The sequence below is a fragment of the Chlamydotis macqueenii genome, chromosome 1 (genome assembly GCF_036417535.1).
Source record: "Chlamydotis macqueenii isolate bChlMac1 chromosome 1, bChlMac1.mat, whole genome shotgun sequence".
NCBI lineage: Eukaryota > Metazoa > Chordata > Aves > Otidiformes > Otididae > Chlamydotis > Chlamydotis macqueenii.
The window spans coordinates 122,764,075-122,786,239 of NC_141556.1; the positions used below are offsets into that span (position 1 = coordinate 122,764,075).

At 42.8% G+C, this 22,165-nt stretch overlaps 1 protein-coding gene across 1 annotated transcript in view; it reads right to left on the reverse strand.

The window, feature by feature from the left end:
• LOC104483270 (amine oxidase [flavin-containing] A) overlaps nucleotides 1-9,629 on the reverse strand; it is a 41,149-nt gene extending 31,520 nt beyond the window's left edge. The window contains exon 1 of the mRNA XM_086766345.1: nucleotides 9,502-9,629. Within this exon, the coding sequence (XP_086622471.1) occupies nucleotides 9,502-9,547 (46 nt within the window). The 5' untranslated portion in view covers nucleotides 9,548-9,629. The remainder of the gene's footprint in view (nucleotides 1-9,501) is intronic.
• Nucleotides 9,630-22,165: the final 12,536 nt, after the last annotated feature.

Sequence of the window (22,165 nt, forward strand, 5' to 3'; positions counted from 1 at the left end):
GCTGAACAGCCCCAGCTCTCTCAGCCTGTCCTCATAGGAGAGGTGCTCCAGTCCTCTGATCATCTTCGTGGCCTCCTCTGGACCCTTTCCAGCTCCTTGCCCCATCTCTGCCTGCCCAGTACCCCTCAGGCTGCACAGAGCTCGCCTCACCACCTCCTCCCCCACATCCCCACTGCTTCCCCGGGGGACACTGCACAAAGACCTCCTGCCACGCGAGCATGGCTTCGCAGCCATGGCCCTCCACCACGCGCGGGCTCTGGCACCAGCCACAAAGTCCTGTGGTTTTGTGGATATCCGCAGTGTCCTGCCAGGCCAAACCCACCACGAGGCTGTCACCTCTCGGGCCACAGCCCAGACTTGCACAATGTATTTTAAAACACAGCTGCGTACGCTGCTATGACCGCCGCACAGACATGCCTGTCACAGGCCAGCCTGCTGGCGTGCCCCATCGCCTCCTCCACCACCTCCAAGTGCAGCCTAGAGATAAAGCTGCAAACCACCCCAAATCACTGGCTGTGCTCCTTCTGGATATCACGCTAATTCTATGAATTTGAAATACGCTGCTTGCCTCAGAAAGACGAAAGGAGCGTGCCAAAACCATGCCTCGTTTGAAGAATCTGGCTGTAGAAATTCACTTGTTATTAGATGAGAATACACAAGGCGAGATGACTTATACATCCTTCGCAAGGGTTTCTATGGCAATCTCACACCGGGCTCACCCCCTCTGAAGATGCCGTGCAGGAAAGCTCTGCGCCTATTGATTTTGCAGTGCTATTAAGGACTCAGAATTGCCACTGGTACAGATCATACTACCCCTGTTTTCATTTCAGAAAATTCTCATCATCTTATCAAGCAAAATAGTTTCAAGTGCATCAAAACCCTGGGTATATAGTTAAAAAAAAAAAAAAGAAACTAAGATGAATTTATGGCAATCTGCAGACTACCAGATATACACCATGGCTGAAACATAGACAGGCTGAACCATACTGAATTTTGTATGCAGCCTGATGGAAAATACAACAAAGCGTGTCTCTACCTCACAGGAGAGAAAGGTTCAACTCTACAGGTAGTGCACGAGGCTGGGACTTACAAGATCTGACCTTGATTCCCAATTGAGTCTCCTAATGAGGGAAATGTTTCCCTATTGCATACAGAAGCATTTATAAGGCTAGCACTGGAATTACTCAAGTTGCCTCAATACTGGGGTTGATACAGGGCGTATGAGCAGATACGAGTTCTGCAGCACAAAAAATAGTTTTTAAAAAAGTTATTTTATTGGAAATGTGATAGTAATTCTATACTAATAGAACAGTGATTAATAGTACAGTGATTCTACTTTTCAAAATCTAGGTTCTGTAAATCCAGTACATCAAAAACATTCACTGATACATCATGATTGGAAGCAAAAATCACCAGCATCTTTCTAAGAGACAGCACTTCTTATGTAATGTATGCTGAGCATCTCTAAAACATCCAAGGGCAGTACCCATACAGGGGAACAAAGAGCAGTGAAGGGGAGTGAGGACAGTCTGATGCCCTTAACCTTTTAACCGTTTAAACTGAGACCACCATGTATGTGCCATATTGAGCACACCAAAAAAGAGCAGAAAAAATTACCTGTTACTATTGAAGAGGTAACTGCTGGTTTTCTACGTGTTGTTTGCTTACTTGCTAGTTTATTTGGCAAAGTGTATTTGTCTTTTATGTACCCACTACTGGTCTGAAAGTTTACCAAAACTAACCTAACATTCCTCTGTAAAATCCTTGTTAATCCACCCCACTGTACATGGATTGGGATAATTACATTGTGTGAAAGACTACTAACCCATTATTGCAGTATTCTAGCAGGCTTTAAATGAATAACATAAGGAACAAAAAAATCTTTCTGGAAAATCTCTACATTCTTCCGATTTTAGGAGGGGAATATTTTTTTTTCTCATAATACATCAGTAAAGTGAGAAAATTGTCGATATAGCCTCAATAAGTTTCCATTGTAACAGCATGCTAACACTGTGATTATTTTTACTGTTTCCCTGATTGCAAAACCTAACTTTTTCCAAACACAATTGAGTAACTAAATCTAGCAATGGTCGCCGTAGAATCAGCTCTCGTTATTCAACTAGAAGTCTCTTTGCCAAGTAAACATTAACCTGTCAATAAGAGACAAAAAACTTTTCTACCATAACTGTAGCATAAAATCTCCCTCCCTCACTTCTTTCTCCTCCTCCCTCCTACCCGATTTTCTTTTCATTGGAATTTTTGTGCACATCATGGTATTTAAATAAGTTTTAAAATATAGTTAAAATGTACTCAGTTACATCAGACTAACCAGAGAAATCACTAATGGGCAATAACATACAGAAGGCTGAGAATTAAAGAACCGCTTTCCTTCACAGACTAAGTATCTGAAGTTTTTAAATTGCCACTGAAAATGAAAAAGCACTCAATAATTAAACTACATTCCCCTAAAAATTTGCACAAAACAGCAAGAACACACAGTGAGGATCATCAGTCTACATTCATTTCTTCTTTAGTGTTACCTAATACCACAGTATTAGGTATTAAGACCGGCACCGGTACTGGGTTTAACATCTTGGTCAGCAACATGGACAGTGGGACAGAGTGCACCCTCAGCAAGTTCACTGACAACACCAAGCTGTGTGGTGTGGTTGATACGCTGGAGGGGAGGGATGCCATCCAGAGGGACCTTGACAGGCTGGAGGGGGGGGCCTGTGCAAACCTCATGAAGTTCAACCAGGCCAAGTACAAGGTCCTGCACGTGGGTCAGGGCAATCCCAGGTACAAATACAGGCTGGGCAGAGAATGGATTGAGAGCAGCCCTGAGGAGAAGGACTTGGGAGTGCTGGTGGACGAGAAGCTTAACATGAGCAGGCAATGGGCCCTTGCGGTCCAGAAGGCCAACCGCATCCTGGGCTGCATCAAGAGAAGCGTGGCCAGCAGGTGGAGGGAGGTGATTCTCCCCCTCTACTCTGCCCTGGTGAGACCCCACCTGGAGTACTGTGTCCAGCTTTGGAGCCCCCAACACAAGAAGGACATGGACCAGTTGGAGAAGGTCCAGAGGAGGGCCACGAAGATGATAAAAGGGCTGGAGCACCTCTCCTATGAGGACAGGCTGAGAGAGTTGGGGCTGTTCAGCCTGGAGAAGAGAAGGTTCCGGGGAGACCTCATAGCAGCCTTCCAGTACCTCAAGGGGGCTTATAAGAAAGATGGGGAGAAACTCTTCAGTAGGGCCTGTTGTAATAGGAAGAGGGGTAGTGGTTTTAAACCAGAAAGACATAGATTTAGACTAGATATAAGGAAGAAATTTTTTACACTGAAGGTGGTGGAACACAGGGTCAGGTTGCCCAGAGAGGTGGTGGATGCCCCATCGCTGGAAACATTCAAGGCTAGGTTGAATGAGGCTTTGAGCAACCTGATCTAGTGGAAGATGTCCCTGCTCCTTGCAGGGGGGTTGGACTAGATTACTTTCCAACCCAAGCTATTCTATGATTGTATAACACCACTAACTTCCTGTTTGTCAGAAACTGCATTTTATCTTTCCATATGTTCTTTTATAATCCTTGTTGTAGAAGACTTGATACTGGGGATGAGGTTGCCTTCATTTATTTTGTCATTCTCAGGTAAATGTTTTTGATATATTTTTCATACATTCTTTTTTTCCCCCTCTAGTAAAAACAATCCAGTTGATTCAGCAAAGATTTCAACCAAAATAGAATGAATATTTTCTATCACAGAGTACATTGTTCAATTGCAACCAAGCCACTCTAACTGGTTTCAATGGCGCTACTGTCTAAACACTTTCAACAGATGCAAGTCTTGTTCTGAAGGGTACAAAGATAATTTCTCATGGACAATGTTAACCGAAACACAGTGGGCAGGAAGAGGGAATGGTATCCCAAGGATGAATCCACTCCTCCATACACACTCCTTGTTATTTTCAAGCCCAAGGCCCATTGCAGTAAAGAGCTCCTCCCCAGAATAAGTTTCTCCTCCTCCCCTCAAAACAAAGGCAGAAAAGAGTTAACTAGTACAAAGCAATGGGTTGGCAATAGAGCACCCTCTTTCCCTTTACATATTAAAATCAGTAGCAGCAGTTAAAATGATGATAGTTGGATTCTGTCTAGTTTATGGAAGCATCTGCGGTAATTATGCACATTTTCTAACTATTGACAATTGTTTTGGTCAGTAGCAGAACAAATTCCTGTCAGGTAATGGGTGATCTTCAGTCAAATGCATATGTGAAAAAATGTTGCTGCAAAACTATGACCAACATCATTACTGCAAATATCAAGAACATTAGCATTGTTTTTCCTGGGAAAGCCATAATGCCTGTCCCATGCAGGATATTTAGAGATCTGTCCTAATTACTTGGCTATTTCTTTTGCTCGCTGGAGTAAGTAACACTCTTAAGACTTCAGACCTACCTACCTACCAGGAAAACCCTTTCCTACCTTTCAACACCTTTCACCTAAGCCTGAGGCATGGTGCAAAATCTGCTCCACAAGGACAAACCATAAGTTTACACCACTCTCTTCAGAGCTCTGAATTTGCTAACCTATGAATCACACTGGTGTACATTTTGTTTTTGCCAGAAACAAATCTGACACACTCTTCATTCAGAAGCAGAACCAGCTGTGACTATTCAGGTCACCCCCTGAGTTAGACAATGTTTATAAATGATGCATTTACCATAGAAAATCACATGAAGAACATGATAAAAGATGAAGAAAAGAATACTATTTCCACATCTGGCTGTATAAAGAACACATCACAACCATATTTTGGCCAAAACTAAACATTAGCACTGAGCATAACACAGAGGAGTGTCTTAACCAGAACCCATGCTCTGCGTCATAAGGTTTTGCATCTTCAGTAGCAAAACAATAGAACACATTATGAAGAAGGTAGCAAATAGAAATTGGTATTTCTGCTTATTTGTGAGTATGCTACACAACATCCGTTACACTCTATATGTGAGTGTGATTGTTTTGTTCGTACTGTAATTTATTCTCATAATGGCAGCCAGCCTGCTAGCAGTACATGGGGAACTGAGAGCTCTGTAAAACATTGCTATTTATTTCTGCATCCCAACAAATGGCTTACAGGAATTCCTGGTACCAACTGACAATATTATCCCTGATTATTAACCTTCATGTTGGATCCAGAGGGAAAGCTGGAAGGAATGAGGCAGCTGGAGCCCAGCACAGGGCAGATGTAAAGAGATAGACACAGGATACATTTTAGGAATCAGCTATTGCATTCCCACAGGTCAAATTGTGGGTAAAGTTAGAAGTAATAGTAGAAAAAAAACCTACTGAAAACTACTCCAGATTTATACAGGTGGGCCTGCTTATATCTTCTATGAGTAACTGTGTATTTGACAGTTTATCTGACACTACCACCCACCAGCCAGCTTGGCACGCTGTCAAAACAAACAGAGCAGTATACAACATAAGTTGTGCTGCCATTCTAGCAAGCAAGGGAAACCCACATTTCCTTATTACTCAGTCAGAGACCACAGCCAATGCGTAGGCAGCTCAAGTGTTGAGGTTGTCAATCACACACTGTGGAGCAGGAGATACCAACACATAGCACTCTTCCATGGAGAAAGGAAAAAAAAAAAAAAGCTTTAATAGTGTATCATATGTTTTATTTCATTATAAAGACTAAATGCTACTATTTTTACAACCCAACTTCTCCTACAATTTGTGGCCGTTGGCCTCCTGCATAAGCGCAACAGAAATCAGTGCTGTTTCCTGCACGCGGCTGGCAAATCTAAGCATCTGTTCTATTTAGCCATCTCCTTGTTTCTAGTGAAGAATAAATGTGTTTTTATTTGGAAGTAAGAACTATATGTGTGAAAGAATGACAATCTTCAGTGCAAGTTTCAATTACGGCTGTGTTCCCCTTGTGCCTTGTCCTTGTAACACGATGTGCTGAAATTTCTTCCAAAAGATATTTGCATACAAGTTCTTTTGGACTTGCCTGCTTCTGGACGTACTTCTCTCTGACGCATCTCTGGTTTATTATGTGACAAACACACTAAATTCTCCATGTCTTTTTTTGATAAACTGAGCTTCCAGTGTTCAAAATCCACATGTAAGGTGAGGCTGGTACACAAATGTATGCAAGCTTCCCACTGAAAAAGTTGGGACATTTTGCTCACATTCTTTTTTTTTTTGCCAATTTTTGAACTACTTAAGCTTGAATTTTCAGGGTGTGTTTTTCAGGCTGATTTATTTTGTTGGAAAATCTTGGTCAAGATTGGCTGGCTATTTCTAAATATCCAGGAAACAAATATTCTTCTCTGATTTCGTAAACTGCTGGCTTTTTTTCTTTCTTTCTTTTTTTTTTTTCTTCCCTCGTTTGGAAGTTCTAGCAGCAAATTGAAGTTTAGCAAGGAGGCAGCCTTTGAGTCAACACAGCACATTTTGTTACCCATGTGAAACTACACCCCAATAAGGTCAGTTAGAAAGTTTTGAGGAATGGCAGGTCACACGTAGGCAGCAGCCATTTTCTAGATCTCAAAAGCTGAAATAGCTACGGTTTCTTAACAGAACTCTCCAAGCACTTAATGCTGTCCAGTTGTTAATGAGCAGCTCTCAAGGAGCGACTGAGCATCCCAGACCTCCTTACAACCCATCTTGTATCTCAGAGCAAGCGGTTATACTCCATCCTAGGCCTATGAAGCCAAAATCTGAATTTCCCTCAAAGGATGGCCTTAGCTTGGGGAGCACAAAATGGAGCTGGGATGGGGATGATGTTTATTTAATATGCTTGAGTACAAAATATTATAATTAATATTAACTCTATTATTGGGGACAGTATCCATTAAGATACAAACATGTGCCTGGGGGCTTTCCTGGCCACCATCCATGTCTTTAACATGCACATCCATCTAAAAAGAGGAATCTAGCCCAAGCTCTGCAGCTCCCTCTCTGAAGGGGCCCAAACATACTTGTTGATGCAGTTTGGACAGTTTGAATATGATTCCATGGGGTACACGAGGAAAATGTCAGTGGTAGAGACCACTGGAGCCAAGCTCATCTCCCAAGAGCTTCTCCACTGTGAAGCACTCTTTGCAGAAGCTCCCTCCATCCCTGGATCACAGCTTCCTACAGCCAGGGTGGATTCTGTGTCCCTGTGAATGACGATGCCCAGACGTGTGTACACAGAGGGCAGGAGCGTGGACAAGAGGTGTGTCTTAGGTTGTACAGAAACTGGCTCTCAAGACCATGCTTCACATTGAGGAATAAATACCTCCAGAGATGTCAGTCAGGATTTGAGCTTCATTTTGCTACTATTGCACAAACATTTTTAAAAGCCACAATCTCACCACTTGGAAGCTCACACTCAAAGAAGCAGTTTGCTTATATCTGATACACATTTAATGTATTTCTAGTAAAGAACTAGTTTATTCCAAAGTTTCCTATCCTTTCTTGCAAGCATCAGGTAATAAGTTTTTTAAAAGATAGTAGGAGGGAAGTCATCTTATCAGACCAGGCAATTGCAAATATATCTTCAGAGAAATAAGCAGCAGCAAGTCAAGACTAAGTCAGAGAGATGCAAAGGGCAAAAACCATACCGGAGCATGTTTTACTATTTGTTTCACCAGAACCAAAATTCAGATGCAGATTGCTTTTTTTAAGACCAGAAAGCAGCACTGTCTAAGCCTTTACAGAACTGAGGTGTAGGTATATTGGTACAGGAACAGTAGTGACAGAGAAGCTGTGTGAAAGGCAAAACAAAACAAGAGCGGACAGGAATTACAAAGATGGATTAACTGTGAAATAAAGCATTTATTGTTCATTTTTCTAAGGCTGCTTTCTTAAAGTTATGCCTGTTCTAATTCATAACAGGCAAACACCAATTTCTGTGCCACTGGTGTGACACAGGGGTTTCCATTGGCAAGAAAAATGTTCCTGTACCCCAACAGTGCTGTAACATGTTTATTTGTCTTCCTAATGCCACTGACAAATTTTCAGTGACTGTAACGCCTTGAAATTTCCTGCCTGGCTCCATTTCAGACTCCACACCAGGCTTTAGGCCAAGGCATAAGTCTTCTGAACTAACTTACTGATTCCTGTACTAGTGAGGCAAGACACCACTTAGAAATGCCTGATGCATTTTCCAAAACACTGTTACAGCTTGGAAAGCCAGAGGAGCAAGGTACCCTCAAGGGAAGAAGAGCTTCTCAGAGCCCTAAAAAACATATTAAGATCATGTTGCCATCAGCTGCATCAGCCGCCACCACACAGTATGGGTGGTAATTCCCTACCTCCTAATTCTCTGTGCATAACAGGAACCTTAAGGATGAAGACCAAATAACTCATGCTAGCAGGAAAATACCAGGCGTCTGGTGAAACTAGAAAGCAAGCAAAACTAGATCTAAATTCTTTCTTTCCGTTCAGCTATACTACAAATTATTTTCAGAAATAATTATTTAAACAATTACTGTTGTTTTAGCAAATGAAATAATGTAATTAAGTAAACAATTTGCTGTTCTGTGCATTCATTCACTGCAGATTAAAGAAAGGAAAACCTCTGACTCCTTCTCAGTTCTAATAAAAACTAGTTTTCCCTATAGCAATAACGGTTGCAGTATCACGAAAGTCACTCAGTCATGTAACTCACCTTTTCTGAATCACTAGTGAAGTAAAGACTGCCTGAAAACTGAAACCTGGCCAAAGCTGCTAGCACAGTATTTATCTGATGGACAAACCAAATACAGACTTTCTCCAACATAGCAACATTCTCATCTTAGGTACCAACAGGTGCCATAAGAAAAAAGTGTCTTTTTTTTTTTTTTTTTTAAGCACGAGGATCAGGGGCCACAATACACTTGCTAGTGTTAAAGCAGATCTGAATCCAAATGGCATTTTTGGAAGCACTTTTCCACGTCCACCTCATCAGGAGAACTTGGCTTTCTACAGAGTACAGCTCTTCTCACATTTAACGAAACCAAATCTGTTTTTACAGATATTCCCAGATGTCTTTCTGCAGCATTTTTCAAAAGAACACAACTGCCATCACCGCAAGAGCCGCCTAAAACCCCACAACTTCAAAATGTCATCTTTCTTGGGATGCAAAAATCCCAGTCTGTGTCCATGAAAGGTCTCCTGCACCTGTGGACATTACAAAGTCAGCTTTTCTACAGACCCTCTTCTGACCAGCACAAAGTACAAACCAACGCAAGAAGCGGCGAACACCTAAAATACCAACTTGGATATTTTTTCCCTTTTTTTTTCCCCCCACCAAGTGTATCTGAAGGCCCCGAAGACCTGAGCCCTCTCTGACCGTCGCCCAAGCCTGAAAGCCACCCGCGGGGACGAGCCACCCTCGGACCCGCCGCGCCCAGCCCCCGCGCTGCCCAGCCGGCAGCACCCCGGCCCCGAGCACCGGTGCCCCTCGCCGTCCCTGGCGCAGGACGGACTCCGGCATCGCTCCCGGGAGGGGGATGCTCCCGGTCCCCGGACCCACCTGAGATGCCGGCCCCGATCACGATCACGTCGTATTTCTCGGCCATGTCGCTGCCCCCGTCCCGGTCGCTCGCTCCCTCCGGCCCTCACCCGGCAGCAGCCGCTCCAACCGGACTCCGGCGGGCGGACAGCACCGCGCCGTCCCGCCCGCCCTGGCCCCGCCCCTGGGCGGATCCCGCGCTGCCACTGCCAATGGGTGCTGCCAGGGGGCGGGGTCTATTCTAGACACGCCCCTCCCGTGCTCTCCGCTCCGGCCCGGCCCGACGGGGCGGTGCGAGGCCCCGGTGGAGCGGGAGGGCGGCGGGGGCTGCTGGGGGAAAACCGGCCGCAAACGAGTGCACATTTTGTCTGGGCCCGGCTCGGTGGCGGCTCGGTTTTGCACCAGCCTGTCACAGGAGGAGGCAGATAGGGGACAGCATGCTCTCTGCAGTGTGCAACAGCTCTGACAGCAGGCGCTCACTGAGCCCTTTTTATTTCCTAAAATTTGGAAAGCATGCTAGCAGTGAGTGTGGGAGAGGAGGACATCCATGGAGCTACAGTGTCACAGGTTACAGCAGTACACAAGTCTCGCTTTGTACTAGAATCATAGCACTCGGTCCATGAGCCAGGGAATGAAGGGTTAACCTTTGCATGACAGTAGCTTCCCAAAGACAATGCCTGAAATAATAACTGGTTGCCAAAATACCAATTTTGTTGGTTCTCCCACTATTACGGCTCTGAGATACATGATGGTTGTGATTTTTTTCCTGCATTTTACAGTTCATCCGATTTTTATTGCTGGAATGTAAATATCACCTCCGTGAAGCTAAGCAGAGCCTGTCCATCCCTTTCCAAGTAAGCACAGAAGACCTTTACAATTCACACAATTACAGAAAATCCCAATGCCACTTCATGTTAAATATTGATACAAGTTCTGAGATTTGCCCAATTCTGCAATTGCAATTCCGCAATTGTATGCTGTACCTGGGTATGACCAAAGAATTGAGTAAGAGTGCAGTACAACAGTCAGTGTCCTCAGAAGTGCCTTGGCTTTCTTACAATGTGAAAAATTAGGACTCTTGGGTTGTGCTAATTGTGCCAAGTGAGCTAGACATGGACCTGTTGGAACGAGTTCAGAGGAGGACCATGAAGATGATCAGAGGGCTGGAGCACCTCTCCTATGAGGACAGGCTGAGAGAGTTGGGGCTGTTCAGCCTGGAGAAGAGAAGGCTCCATGGAGACCTTATAGTTGCCTTTCAGTACCTCAAGGGGGCTTATAAGAAAGATGAGAGACTTTTTAACAAGGATTCTAGTGGTAGGACAGGGGTAGTGGTTTAAAACTAAAGGAGAGTAGATTCAGACTAGATATAAGGAAGAAATTTTTTTTACACTGAGAGTCGTGGAACACTGGCACAGGTTGCCAAAAGAGGTGGTGCATGCCCCATCCCTGGAAACATTCAAGATCAGGTTGGATGGGGCTCTGAGTAACCTGATCTGCTTGGAGATGTCTCTGCTCCTTGCAGGGGGGTTGGACTAGACAGCCTTTAAAGGTCCCTTCCAACCCAAACCATTCTATGATCCTGTGACAACAGTAACTGAAGGCAGAAGCATCTATGAAATTATCAAGCTCCACGTGGATCAGCAATATGAGAGACAGAATAGTGGATCTTCTTCCAAAATAAACAGGTACTTTAAAAAGTAAAGTAGGTGTGCAGTGCTAATTAACAGTGTTGCAGTAGCTGCAGACACGCATATGCCAAGTGTTACAGGAAATAAGAACACAAGAAGATCCCTCCTGCTCTGAGAGATCACCTATTGACCCAGAAGCTCTTTTTCACTGAGGTTGCTACTGTTTGCATGCCAGAGTAAAGTGAGCAAAAAGGGAACAGTCCAAGACTGTAAGAGTGATATATATTCTGAAACAGAAAAGGCAGTGTACCAACAACTGTTTGTGCTTATTGGGAAATGTCATAGTTTAGCCCCACTTGGGACTAAGCCCTACACAGTTGCTCAGTCGCCCTCCCCATTTTCTGAGAGAATGGAGGAGAGATTCAGTAACAAAAGGCTCAAGGTTTGAGATAAGGACAGGGCAAGATCATTGAAGTTACCGTTACAGACTTGACTTGGGGAAAACTAATTCAATTTATTAATTATATTAACAATAATACCAAAGTAGGATAATGAGAGGAAAAAAACCAAACTCCACATCTTAAGAACACCTTCCTCCCACCCCTACCCTTTTCCCTTAACTTTCCTCCCAACTATCTCCACCTCCTCCCACTGAGCAGCACAGCAGGAGAGTAGGGAATGGGTGTTGTGGTCAGTTCATCACACGTTGTTTTCCGCTGCTCCTTCCTCCTTGGTGGAAGAACTCCTCATGTTCCTCTCCTACTACAGTGTGGGGTCCCTCCCATGGACTACAGTCCTTCATGAACTGCTCCAGGATGGGGTCCTTTTCCTCATTTCCCCTTCCCCTACCCCTACCCCTTAGGAGGCCAGAGGGTGAGGCCCACAAGGCTCATACTTCTCCCTCTCTGCCCACACTTCTGTTTCACTTTCCCCTTCTTAAATATGTTATCACAGAGGCATTATCAGTGTCACCAATTAGCTCAACCTTGGCCAGCAGCAAGTCCACCCTGGCGCCAGCTGAGTCCGTTAGACAAAGGGGAAACTTCTAGCAGATTCTCCCAGAAGCTGCCCCTCCACCCCTGCTACGCAAACCCAACACAAGGAAAAAAGTCTTTGCTTCTTGAGGGTGATAAGGATACCTGCTCTCACAGCTCTGCTGACCCCATTGAGCAGGTCACAGGGAATCTGACGAATAGAAAGCTTCACCAAGCAGCACCTCCCTCATAATCCAGAAGCCAAGTTTGGAGGAAAACAACAAAAACATCCTCTGTGATGACGACAGGAAACTTTTGTGTATCTAGATAATTTGCTGGTAGATAAGCTTGCCAAAAATCCTCTAGTGCTAAAAGGAGCTGCAACAGGCTTGTTAAAGAGAAACAGAGATTGAAGTGGTTTTACCTGGAGTGGCTCTCGAGCTGCAGACCAAGCAGCAGAGAAGAGACGACATTGAAGTGTGAATTTTACACATTGTGGTTGCCTCAAACCTTGGAGTAAAGACTGAAAAAATATCTTAGGGGCTACCAAGGATTATCTTGGGTGTCAGCAGCCTCCACGGGTAGCAATGGCTGTCAGAACTGTGTGACTGCTAAGCCCTTAGCGTCTCTGTGATACAAATAAGAGACCTCGGAATAATTATACGTCAATTCATATAGATCTGCAGACATCTAGGATTCGTAAAAAAAAAAAAAAGAGCGGATACTGAAGTCTTGCTTGAGAACAATGGGATAAACCCAATGGGAGATAATCAAGGAGATCTTGTCAGCCTCACAGCTGGGTCCTCCAGGATTTACTGAGGACTTGCTAAAAATGCAAGAAGCAGGGAAGGAAGAGGGTGATGTGTCATATTGAGAGGGATCCTCCTTTCCTAAATGTTTTGACTGTATTTTCAAAGAGAAATTTGAAATGTGTTCAGAAATCAACAAAAAACAAAGGGATGGTAAACTTTACAGTAAAGGAAATTTTATTTCAAGCAGTTAAAATTTTATTTGGAAAGAAGTCAATTGTTGCTCAGAACAGAGAGTTGAATAATAAAGAAATGCTCACCAATGGGCCCTATTCCTTATGCACTGTAAAAAAAAAACAGGGAACAACTTTGAAGGGTGAGCATAGGAAGCTACGGTTGCTGAAACCATTTTCTAGCAATCCATCTGGTTAATTTATGTCTGCTTCAGTGAATGAGTTGTAGTAATAATTTTCTGAGCTTGCAGAATGTGCGTGATCATTAACGCGAAGGTATAAAGTCACAGGACTGACATAGACTGTTGCATTTACCAGGAAAAAAACACTGAAAGTTGCTGCAAAATACAGTAGAACACCCAGAGCAAGGCTTTCACTTGAGATCACAGCTGTGTCTGCAATGATAAAAATTGTCATGTAGCCCCAAGAATGGGCAAAAATGCATCAACTTCTTGATCAAAGGACTTAAAGGAAAATATCCAAACATAAGTATCATCACCAAGTTCTTTTTGTCCTACAAGTGTTTTGCTTTTGATACGAGGAAGTAAAACTTCTTGGGTCATGTCATCAGTAGTCACAGTTACATGTCATTTTGCACCTCCTCAGTAATCTAAACAATGAGTAAAATCGGTCATAATCTTTGTCAAAGTCACAGACGTTTTGCATTTCTTCCTGATTTCACTGTTACTTTATTTTGCCAATGTGTCTGAAAAGTGGGACACAAACATAGGGGAAATCCCTGGCATTAAATAACATGTTTTTGTCAAAATAAACAATATTATTCATATATACATTATATTTTTTTAGTTCTTTGTTTTATGAATATCTTTTGACAGGTAAATAGAAAGAAACTAAGTGCCATAGGGCAAGAATACATTAACTCTAGAAGACTGATTGTCGTTATTAAGATCATAATTACCACCACTTAGCCACCTCTAAAGACACATACATAATTCTTATATCTTAATGATATCAACAGTTTAACTGAAATATCCTAGAACACGCCATCTTAACTGTTACTGCCAGCTGAAATTTTTGCCATTAACTCATCATCTGTGTTGATTAGCACTTTACTCTGCAGGCACAAAGATGAGCTTTCCAGAGAGTATCAGAGCCTTTTGCGAAGCTTGATTCACATCAATTTACATTCACAAACATTTTAATTCTAGTAATTACATGGTTAGTACTCTGGATTATATCAGACTGAAATATGAAAAATGGTGAAAAATAAACCCGAACTCTTCCAAACATCAGACTCCGTAGTTCTGTTGAGAGTCCATTTGTTGGGCAACAGCTTGCCTTGTATGGAGCAACTTCAAGCCTCAGCTGTAGGTGATGCTGTATTTTCTAAGGACATTTTTCTATTTTGGAACAGTATCTTAGACTACGTTGTGCTAATTTTTGGGTCATCAATTAATTTGCAGTGCAAATGATGTTTGCAGAGTTGTTGATTTTTGTTTTTCCCAAGGACTGTATCAGTAACAAAAATTGTAAAAGGCAGTGTAGCACATGTGAATACACAATGTTGTACACCATGAGTAGAAAAAAAAAAGAAAATATCATTCCATTAGATGTTTCAATCTTTAGAGCACTTTCCTCTGAAACAAACAAAGTTCAAAAAAACAACCCCAGATCAAAGTCTCTCCAAGGGCTGGAGAAAGTGAAAAGAAAGAAAACACGTATTCCCAAGCAGCAAGGAAGGGGCAGTTCAGGCTTCTGCCTGAAGCAGATCCATTCTTGGGGATGTTCATACAATCCTTCTGCCTCTCTCTCTGGTCCGTCAAATAGGTAGTTATTTAGACCAACTGGAATGGCCCTAGTTAGGGAATTTGTAAAGATATTGAGTGATAGGGTGGTAAAAATTGGAAAGAATCAAACTGGTGAGATGTGAATGCTACTGTAGAGTATTAATGGACATTTTTATTGACTAGGATGCATATTCTTAGCTTTTCAAGTCCAGTTTTTTACTTAGGTGTGTATTCCAAACTATCAGAAAACAATCATCGGTCTGATATTATAAAACAGTCTTCACTGGTATGAAAAATGCTTTTGTACGCAAAGATGGCTGTGACATGTTTATTAATCACTGTTCATTTTTACTGGCATGTTTTCAGCAACTATAGTAACTTCACGCTGCCTGGCTAGCTCTGTTTCCGGCACCACACTAAACTCTAATCAATGAATAAGCACCTTGAAGAAAATTATCATTGCTCCTGGCTGTTAACATTTGATTAGTTCATTTTACCTCATAATCACAACCAGGAATCTACTGAAATATAAATAGAGGCAATAAAAATTCAGTGTTTGCCTTCTCCTTGATCCATGTTTCCCACTCCCTCCATTACTGAGCATCCAACAGACCTTCTGGTGTAGTGTCTGTCCTGAGTGCAAGACAGGGTGAGTAGGAAACGAAGGAGTGCGCAAGGAAGGGGTGCTCCGAGCCAGCCCACATCACTGGCAGGGTTTGCTCTTCAGTGACCAATCGGCACTAGACCTACTTATTTACTTTCCATCCCCTGCAGCCCAGGATGCAGTTGGTCTTCTGGGCTGCAAGCACACATTGCCGACTCATGTTCATCTTCTCGTCCACCAGCACTCCCAAGTCCTTCTCCTCAGGGCTGCTCTCAATCCATTCTTCACTCAGCCTGTACTTATGCTTGGGATTGCCCTGACCCCTGTGCAGGACCTTGCACTTGGCCTGGTTGAACTTCATGAGTTTTGCACCGGCCCACCTCTTCAGCCTGTCAAGGTCCCTCTGGATGGCATCCCTCCCCTCCAGCGTATCGACCACACCACACAGCTTGGTGTTGTTGGCGAACTTGCTGAGGGTGCATTCCATCCCACTGTCGATGTTGCTGACAAAGATGTTGAACAGTGCCGGTCCCAACACTGACCCCTGAGGAATGCCACTCATCACCGGTCTCCCCTTGGGACATCGGACCATTGACCATAACTTTTTGAGTGCAGCCATCCTGCCAAGTAGTCTGTCCATCAAATCCATGTCTCTCCATGTCCCCACTGTTGTGTGGGACAGGGTCAAATGCTTTGCACAGTTCCAGGTAGATGATGTCAGTTGGTCAGATGTACAGTTGCTGTAACCTTGTTGTAGAAGGTCACCAAATTTGTCAGGCATGATACGCCCTTAGTGAAGCCACATTGGCTGTCACCAATCACCTCCCTATTTTCCATGTGCCTTAGCATATTTTCCAGGAGGATCTGCTTCACTTCCCTGCATGATTGTGCAGTCTTTCTAAAATTGTTATTGATCTTTTAACAGCATCAAACTCCCCTCTTTGTATAATTCTCAACATTGTCAAATATTCTTATATGAAATAGATCTTGAAAATTTGAGCATCATATTAATGAACATTGGGCAGGCTTCATCAGCGGGTGAAAAAAAAGCCCAAATCTCTGTGTACCAAAAGAAGTCAGATATGCCCAGGCAGCTCTTGCACAGAGAAGTGGTTGTTTGGTACAGCCATAGTGCTATAAGCCCATTTTTTTTCTCTCAGGAATCAGCCTTCTGCCATACACAGCTTTTCTGAAAGAAAGCAATGACTTTTAGATATCTTTATAATTTCATAGCTAGTTAAGTTCCACCACAGTGGCACCAGCAGATTCCAGACAACTTCTTGATAAACATCTTCTGGGGCCTGTACTAGGCGATCACAAAATATTATTGTCACCTTTAAAAATTTACAATCCTCATGCATGGGTTTTTGTTTTGTTTTGTTTTGTTTTTTATATAAGACGTGAAGGCGACATAGTTTCAAATCTATAACTCATGCTAACAAAGTAAATAGAGGCAATTCAAATTAAAATTAGTATGCATGACTGAAAAGATTATGCTGGTAACTAATTTTTAATCTCTTTAGCTCACTAGCCTTTGTCTTTAATTATGTGTGTTAGTTCAACCGCCAGTGTTGAGAGACATGAAGTCTTTTCCTTTCTCGCTAATTTATCTTCATGTCTTCTTTGCCTATAAATGAAAGTTTATTTTAGTAACTATAAAATAAAACATGTTCACTGGCTGTAGTAATAAGGATTTCAAAAACATGTATGTCTTTCTTTGCTTTCAAATAAAAGAAGCCTTAAAATAATTTCAAGAAGTTCAAATTAAATAAATCCTTCCAGATACTTATTTCTACTGACATTTTCAGTTCCAATATGAAGTCAGTAGGTGGGAGAGACTGCAAGGAAGGTCTAGGAGAAGGGCTCCAGGTACTACTCAAACCTCTGGAGCTCCTTCCTCCCATCTGCATGGGGGAAGACCTTGCTAGGCAGCACATGTGTTGCTTTCATGGCACAACAGAAGGAGCAAGCTGGAGGCAAAGTGGCTGCGCAAGCAGTTCAGAGCATGGGTCACGTTCAAAAGGAGCTGCCCAAATAGCTGCCAGTGGGAGATTCTTGTAAGAGTTTTGGCCAAAAGGCACATGAAGATCCCAAGTGGGCGTGTAGATGATGTCAAGGAGCAGCTTGTGGCATAGCAGTCTTTGCCTCCGGACATGAGGAGAGTTTTCTGAGTCTGCCCTCATGTACCCAGCTCATCAGCAGGCACAAGTTTAACACTCAACCTGCACATTTCAGGTCTCTGATTCCATCATTGTGTACCAGACTTACACTACTGTATTTCTGAGGGCAGATTACATTGACTTAATTCCATCCTTAGTTTAGCAGCTCCTGCTCATTTGCCTTGACTCACTTTTCAGGCTTCAGCTACCATATGAGTGCAAGTGCCTTTTGACCTTTGGAGGGGAGAGCGTTGGTATTGCACAATGTATACTGCAGCTGGTGGATAGGACTTTATGCGAAGAACTGAACTTTACTCACAGTCTTTAAAGCACATGAAATAGATTTATACCATGCAGTGTAATTGCTGCTATCAAGTTTTCTGTGTGTCCTTCACCGCTATCACACTAACAGATAATTTTTATGCATGGGGTTTTACAATGCACTTTCAGAGATATTAGCAAAACATTCCTTTAATTACGAGCTCCATAGAAAAGTGGTTTGTATATAGCTCATGGATTGCTGGTATCATTTGAGATTAGATCAAAGCTTGTGTAAGAGATAACAACAATATGAGCATTATAATACATTTAGAGAACAAGAATTGGTTATAGATCACAAACGCTGGCTCCAGTTTGAACAGGATTTTAAAAGTAGAGCAACCATTATAGAAATATGGAGAGATCAGTGGAGATCATTAGTGGATGCAGCTAGATACCAAAGGAGTACAATAAGATTTTACCTGAGAGTAAGAAAGACCCTGGTGGAAATGCCACTCAGAATAAAGAATCCAGTTAGAGCCATTGACCTCCAGCCTGTGATGCAACAACAAAAAACATAAAAACCCTTTGCTAAACATAGGTCAGAGAACTTTGTCATGTCCTCTCACCATCTATCAGGTAAAACAGCATTGGAAACGTATAGAAAGCATCCAAAAATAAATAAATGCTGTTCTCCTCTGCAAATCCTATATGGGATGTAGTCAGCTGAAGCCATGTGGTCACTTCATCTCTCTTCTAGGTTAATGACTACTTGACTGAATACCTAAAACCCTCAGCACCCCTCCCTCCCAAGGAGCAAATTTACTGCAGGGGTTTGGGAGCTAAACAGCCAGCACGTCTCTCCTTGTGCAGGGACCCTAGGCGCTTTGCAACTGCACCCAGCCCAGGTACCACTAGCAGAAATCAGTCACACAGATACCTTTCCCCATCTCTCTCAGGCAGCTGAAGTGAGAAGGACAGAAAGGCTCCTTCCCCAGATGCCGTTTCTTCTTTTCTTGGAGGTCCTTGGTTGGAAGCAACTCTGTAGATTCAGCACTCTTTCTAGTGTGACCCAAGGAATCACATTTTTATATTGAGTAAATAACGTTCATTGTGTGTTTTCATTTTGCAAACCCAAATAGAGAATCTCAGATCCTAAAACAGTTTTAAGCTTCTAAGTAATGATTTTGGGTGTTAAAATAAACCCTAGAAATATTATGCTTGTTTGTAAGACTGACTTAGAAAGAAGCACATCCTTTTCCCTTGCACAAATAGTCAAATTCAGATAACAAATTATTAGAAATTAGCCAAAGCAATGAGTTAGCAGATTTTGTAGTTAAGAACTGTGAATAAATTGGTTAAAGTTAAAATAATGAGAATTGTTAGTAATTTTTATTGACCTTTGGCACAACTATATGATCTCAGCAGTATTTATGATAGTCACTATCACTTACCTGGTGATATCAAAACATTCTCTAGGATGATATTGATTACTTCTGCTTCATGCAACTTAGTAACATATTAAACTTTTTGACTGCTTCAGAAAAAAAAAAATTATCTTAATCTGGCTCTAGATTTAAAAAACAACCAAACCACAAACTGAAATTATTCTCTGATTGAGGTAAGTCTGGCAACGTGCTTCCAGTGAAAGAAAAAAAAACCTGACTGTACCCTGCAATGGTATCCATCAGCACTGCCTTCTGCAATTTCTCAGAGCTCTGTTTAGCAGGAGCCACTGCCACCTTCAAAAAGAAGTCAGAAGCCAAAGTCCCAGAAGGCAAATGGAAGTGCTTGGCTGTGCACACCTTCTTGATTAACAAATAAATACGCAGCCCTGCTGCCTTCAACTGTACACTGCAAGCAGTGTGAGTCTGCAGGGACTCGCAGGGTTCTGTATGAAACAGGCAGAGCAAAGCAATGGAAGTCCAATGTGTCGTGTCAGGGCAACAGAGAAGAATGACAGGAAAACTGTTCTCAAATGTGAGCTCCTTGCTGCTTTCCTCAGTGGCACTGATTTACCCAGAGCCAGGATGCCGAGCACAGATGCCAGTATAATTTACAGCGACAGGAGGTTGCTATATTTACATTCTGCTTACGCTTTTGGCACGCGCTAAAAGCATAGTGCAGTACTTGTAGTGCCAGCGCAGGTGCCTGGTCAGGGTGGCGAAGTCCTCCCTGTCTCTATGACCGGAGCATGAAGTTGCGCGTCCGTCTGTAGAGTTGGCATTGAGGGGTGCAGTAGCAGACAGCTTTGCAGGTGCCTTGTGCTCCTGAGTCATTAGAAAAATGCATTTTTGTCTCTTTTCATAATGAGTTGCTTAAGAGATAGGGCAATTGGTGCAATTTTCTAAATATTTTGGAGTATTTGTTAAGGAACTGTAAAAGTATTTTTTGTTCTTGTGAGCAATGCTGTGAGATACAGGCATCATTATGAGTTAAATCTTCATCTTACACCTGTGAAAAGAGGACTGAGGAAAAACCACACATGGGAGTGTATGTTTGCTTTTAGTTCACAACAGGAGAGAAAACTCACCTGATGCTAGTCTGGACAGGCATGGGCATGGCTCCATAAGCAGTGTCCACTGGGTCTACCTCCCAGGGTGAAACCCTCTGCCCACCAGTCTGGGTAGCCAGTGCCAGGGAAGGCAGTGGGGACAGGGGACTGCACCGTCAGTCCAAGGTGACATGACACCTACACCAGGGTTTGGAAGTGGAGGCATCTAGCCAGTGGTTTACAGCACCCTTGCTTGTGCATTTGCAATGCATTAAAAAGGCACTTGGAAGAAAGACGATGCCTCCAAAGACTGATTTTTGCCCCTTCTGAGGAAGCTTGTCACTGAAGTGCCTAGCCGAGCCAGAAGGTGCAAGTGCCGTTAGCAAGCAGTCTCACTTCATATTTTTCTGTATACTAATTTCCCTTCCTGGACTTATTCTCTTTTCTACATGACAGAACCACCTGAGACCAGTTCCTGCAGCTTCGCCAGCCTTTAGTAATTTGGGGTGCACACACTGGAGCCACTTGCCTTACCTAACGCAGTGCCTCAGCATAAAGACTCTGTGTGTCGACTGTACAATGCTTAAGTAAGCATTTCTCTTATTTGGTGTCCTTTGGATTTTGACTTCTGGCGGGTTTTAAGTTTACTATCTTGTATATCATAGAGCTATTAAAAGGAGGCTACAGCAATAAACAATTAGGTGTGTTTGCTCTTTAGTGTGAAAGTACGCTTTCTGAACTGTGGGAAGCTCCAGTATGTGAGGTTTTATATCTGTCTGAACTTTTTACCTGCAGGAGGTTTTGTATTTGCAGGTGTTGAAAGTTACACAGTTGTGAATTGCTGGCTCTTTTGAAAGGAGAATTTTACCTCCTCTGCAATTTGACTGACTTTCAAATATATTTCTAGGGAGATAATACTCAGTTATAATTTTTTTTTCCTGAGAAAACATTTATATGATGAGAGACTGACTATTGATGGGAAATTCCTGGAAAGAGAAGGAATAAGCAAAATTACCATGAAGTATTAGGTCTACAATTCCTGTGCGTTTGTGGGCTAGAACAGAGGTAATAACATAAGACACTCCTAGGACACTTTGTTACAATTTTTTTTCTGTGCCTGTGAACCACAACTTTGTGGAGGAGTCGAGCTTGTTTTCATTTCAATAGCTACTTTTTTTCTAGTTCATGCTTGCCATCTCTAAGGAGTCCTTGTTTATTTCATGCTGATCTCATTCAGATCATTTGGTGACTAATCTGATTGGAAATAATCCCATTTGTTAAATATTCTTCTATCAGGACTATGCTAGATCTTTTTATCTTATTTTCTACAGACAAAAAATATCTGTTCATGTATTATGCCATGTAATTGAGATAGTTATGGAATAAAACATACTGATGATGTGCATGTGGGTTTTGGTTTTTTTTTTTTTTTTATATTGTTCAGTGGTATGCAATAACATAGAAAATCCTTCTTGGTACAAAAGTTTTGGTTATCCTGCCTGCTGCAGTCAGCGATCGGTGCAGATGAGGAGCCAATAGGTCAATATTGTCCGAGAACAAATGGCTGTTTGGGTGGAGGAGCACTGACTTGCTGATTTGGGAAACACATGGCAGTGATCATCCACAGCCAGGGAACAGGAGGGGGAATTCCAGCCACCCAGAATGGCTGCACAGGGGCCAACTACACTGAGAAGCTCGAGCAGAGGAGCAACTTCCAGGTGCAAGGACCCATGCACTTGTCCTTGTCGTCCATCATCCTGGCAGCACGCGATGTTTCTGGTCCTGGCTACACGTCTGGGCAGCTGAGCCACTTGCTCCCAGCAAACTGACTGCAGACT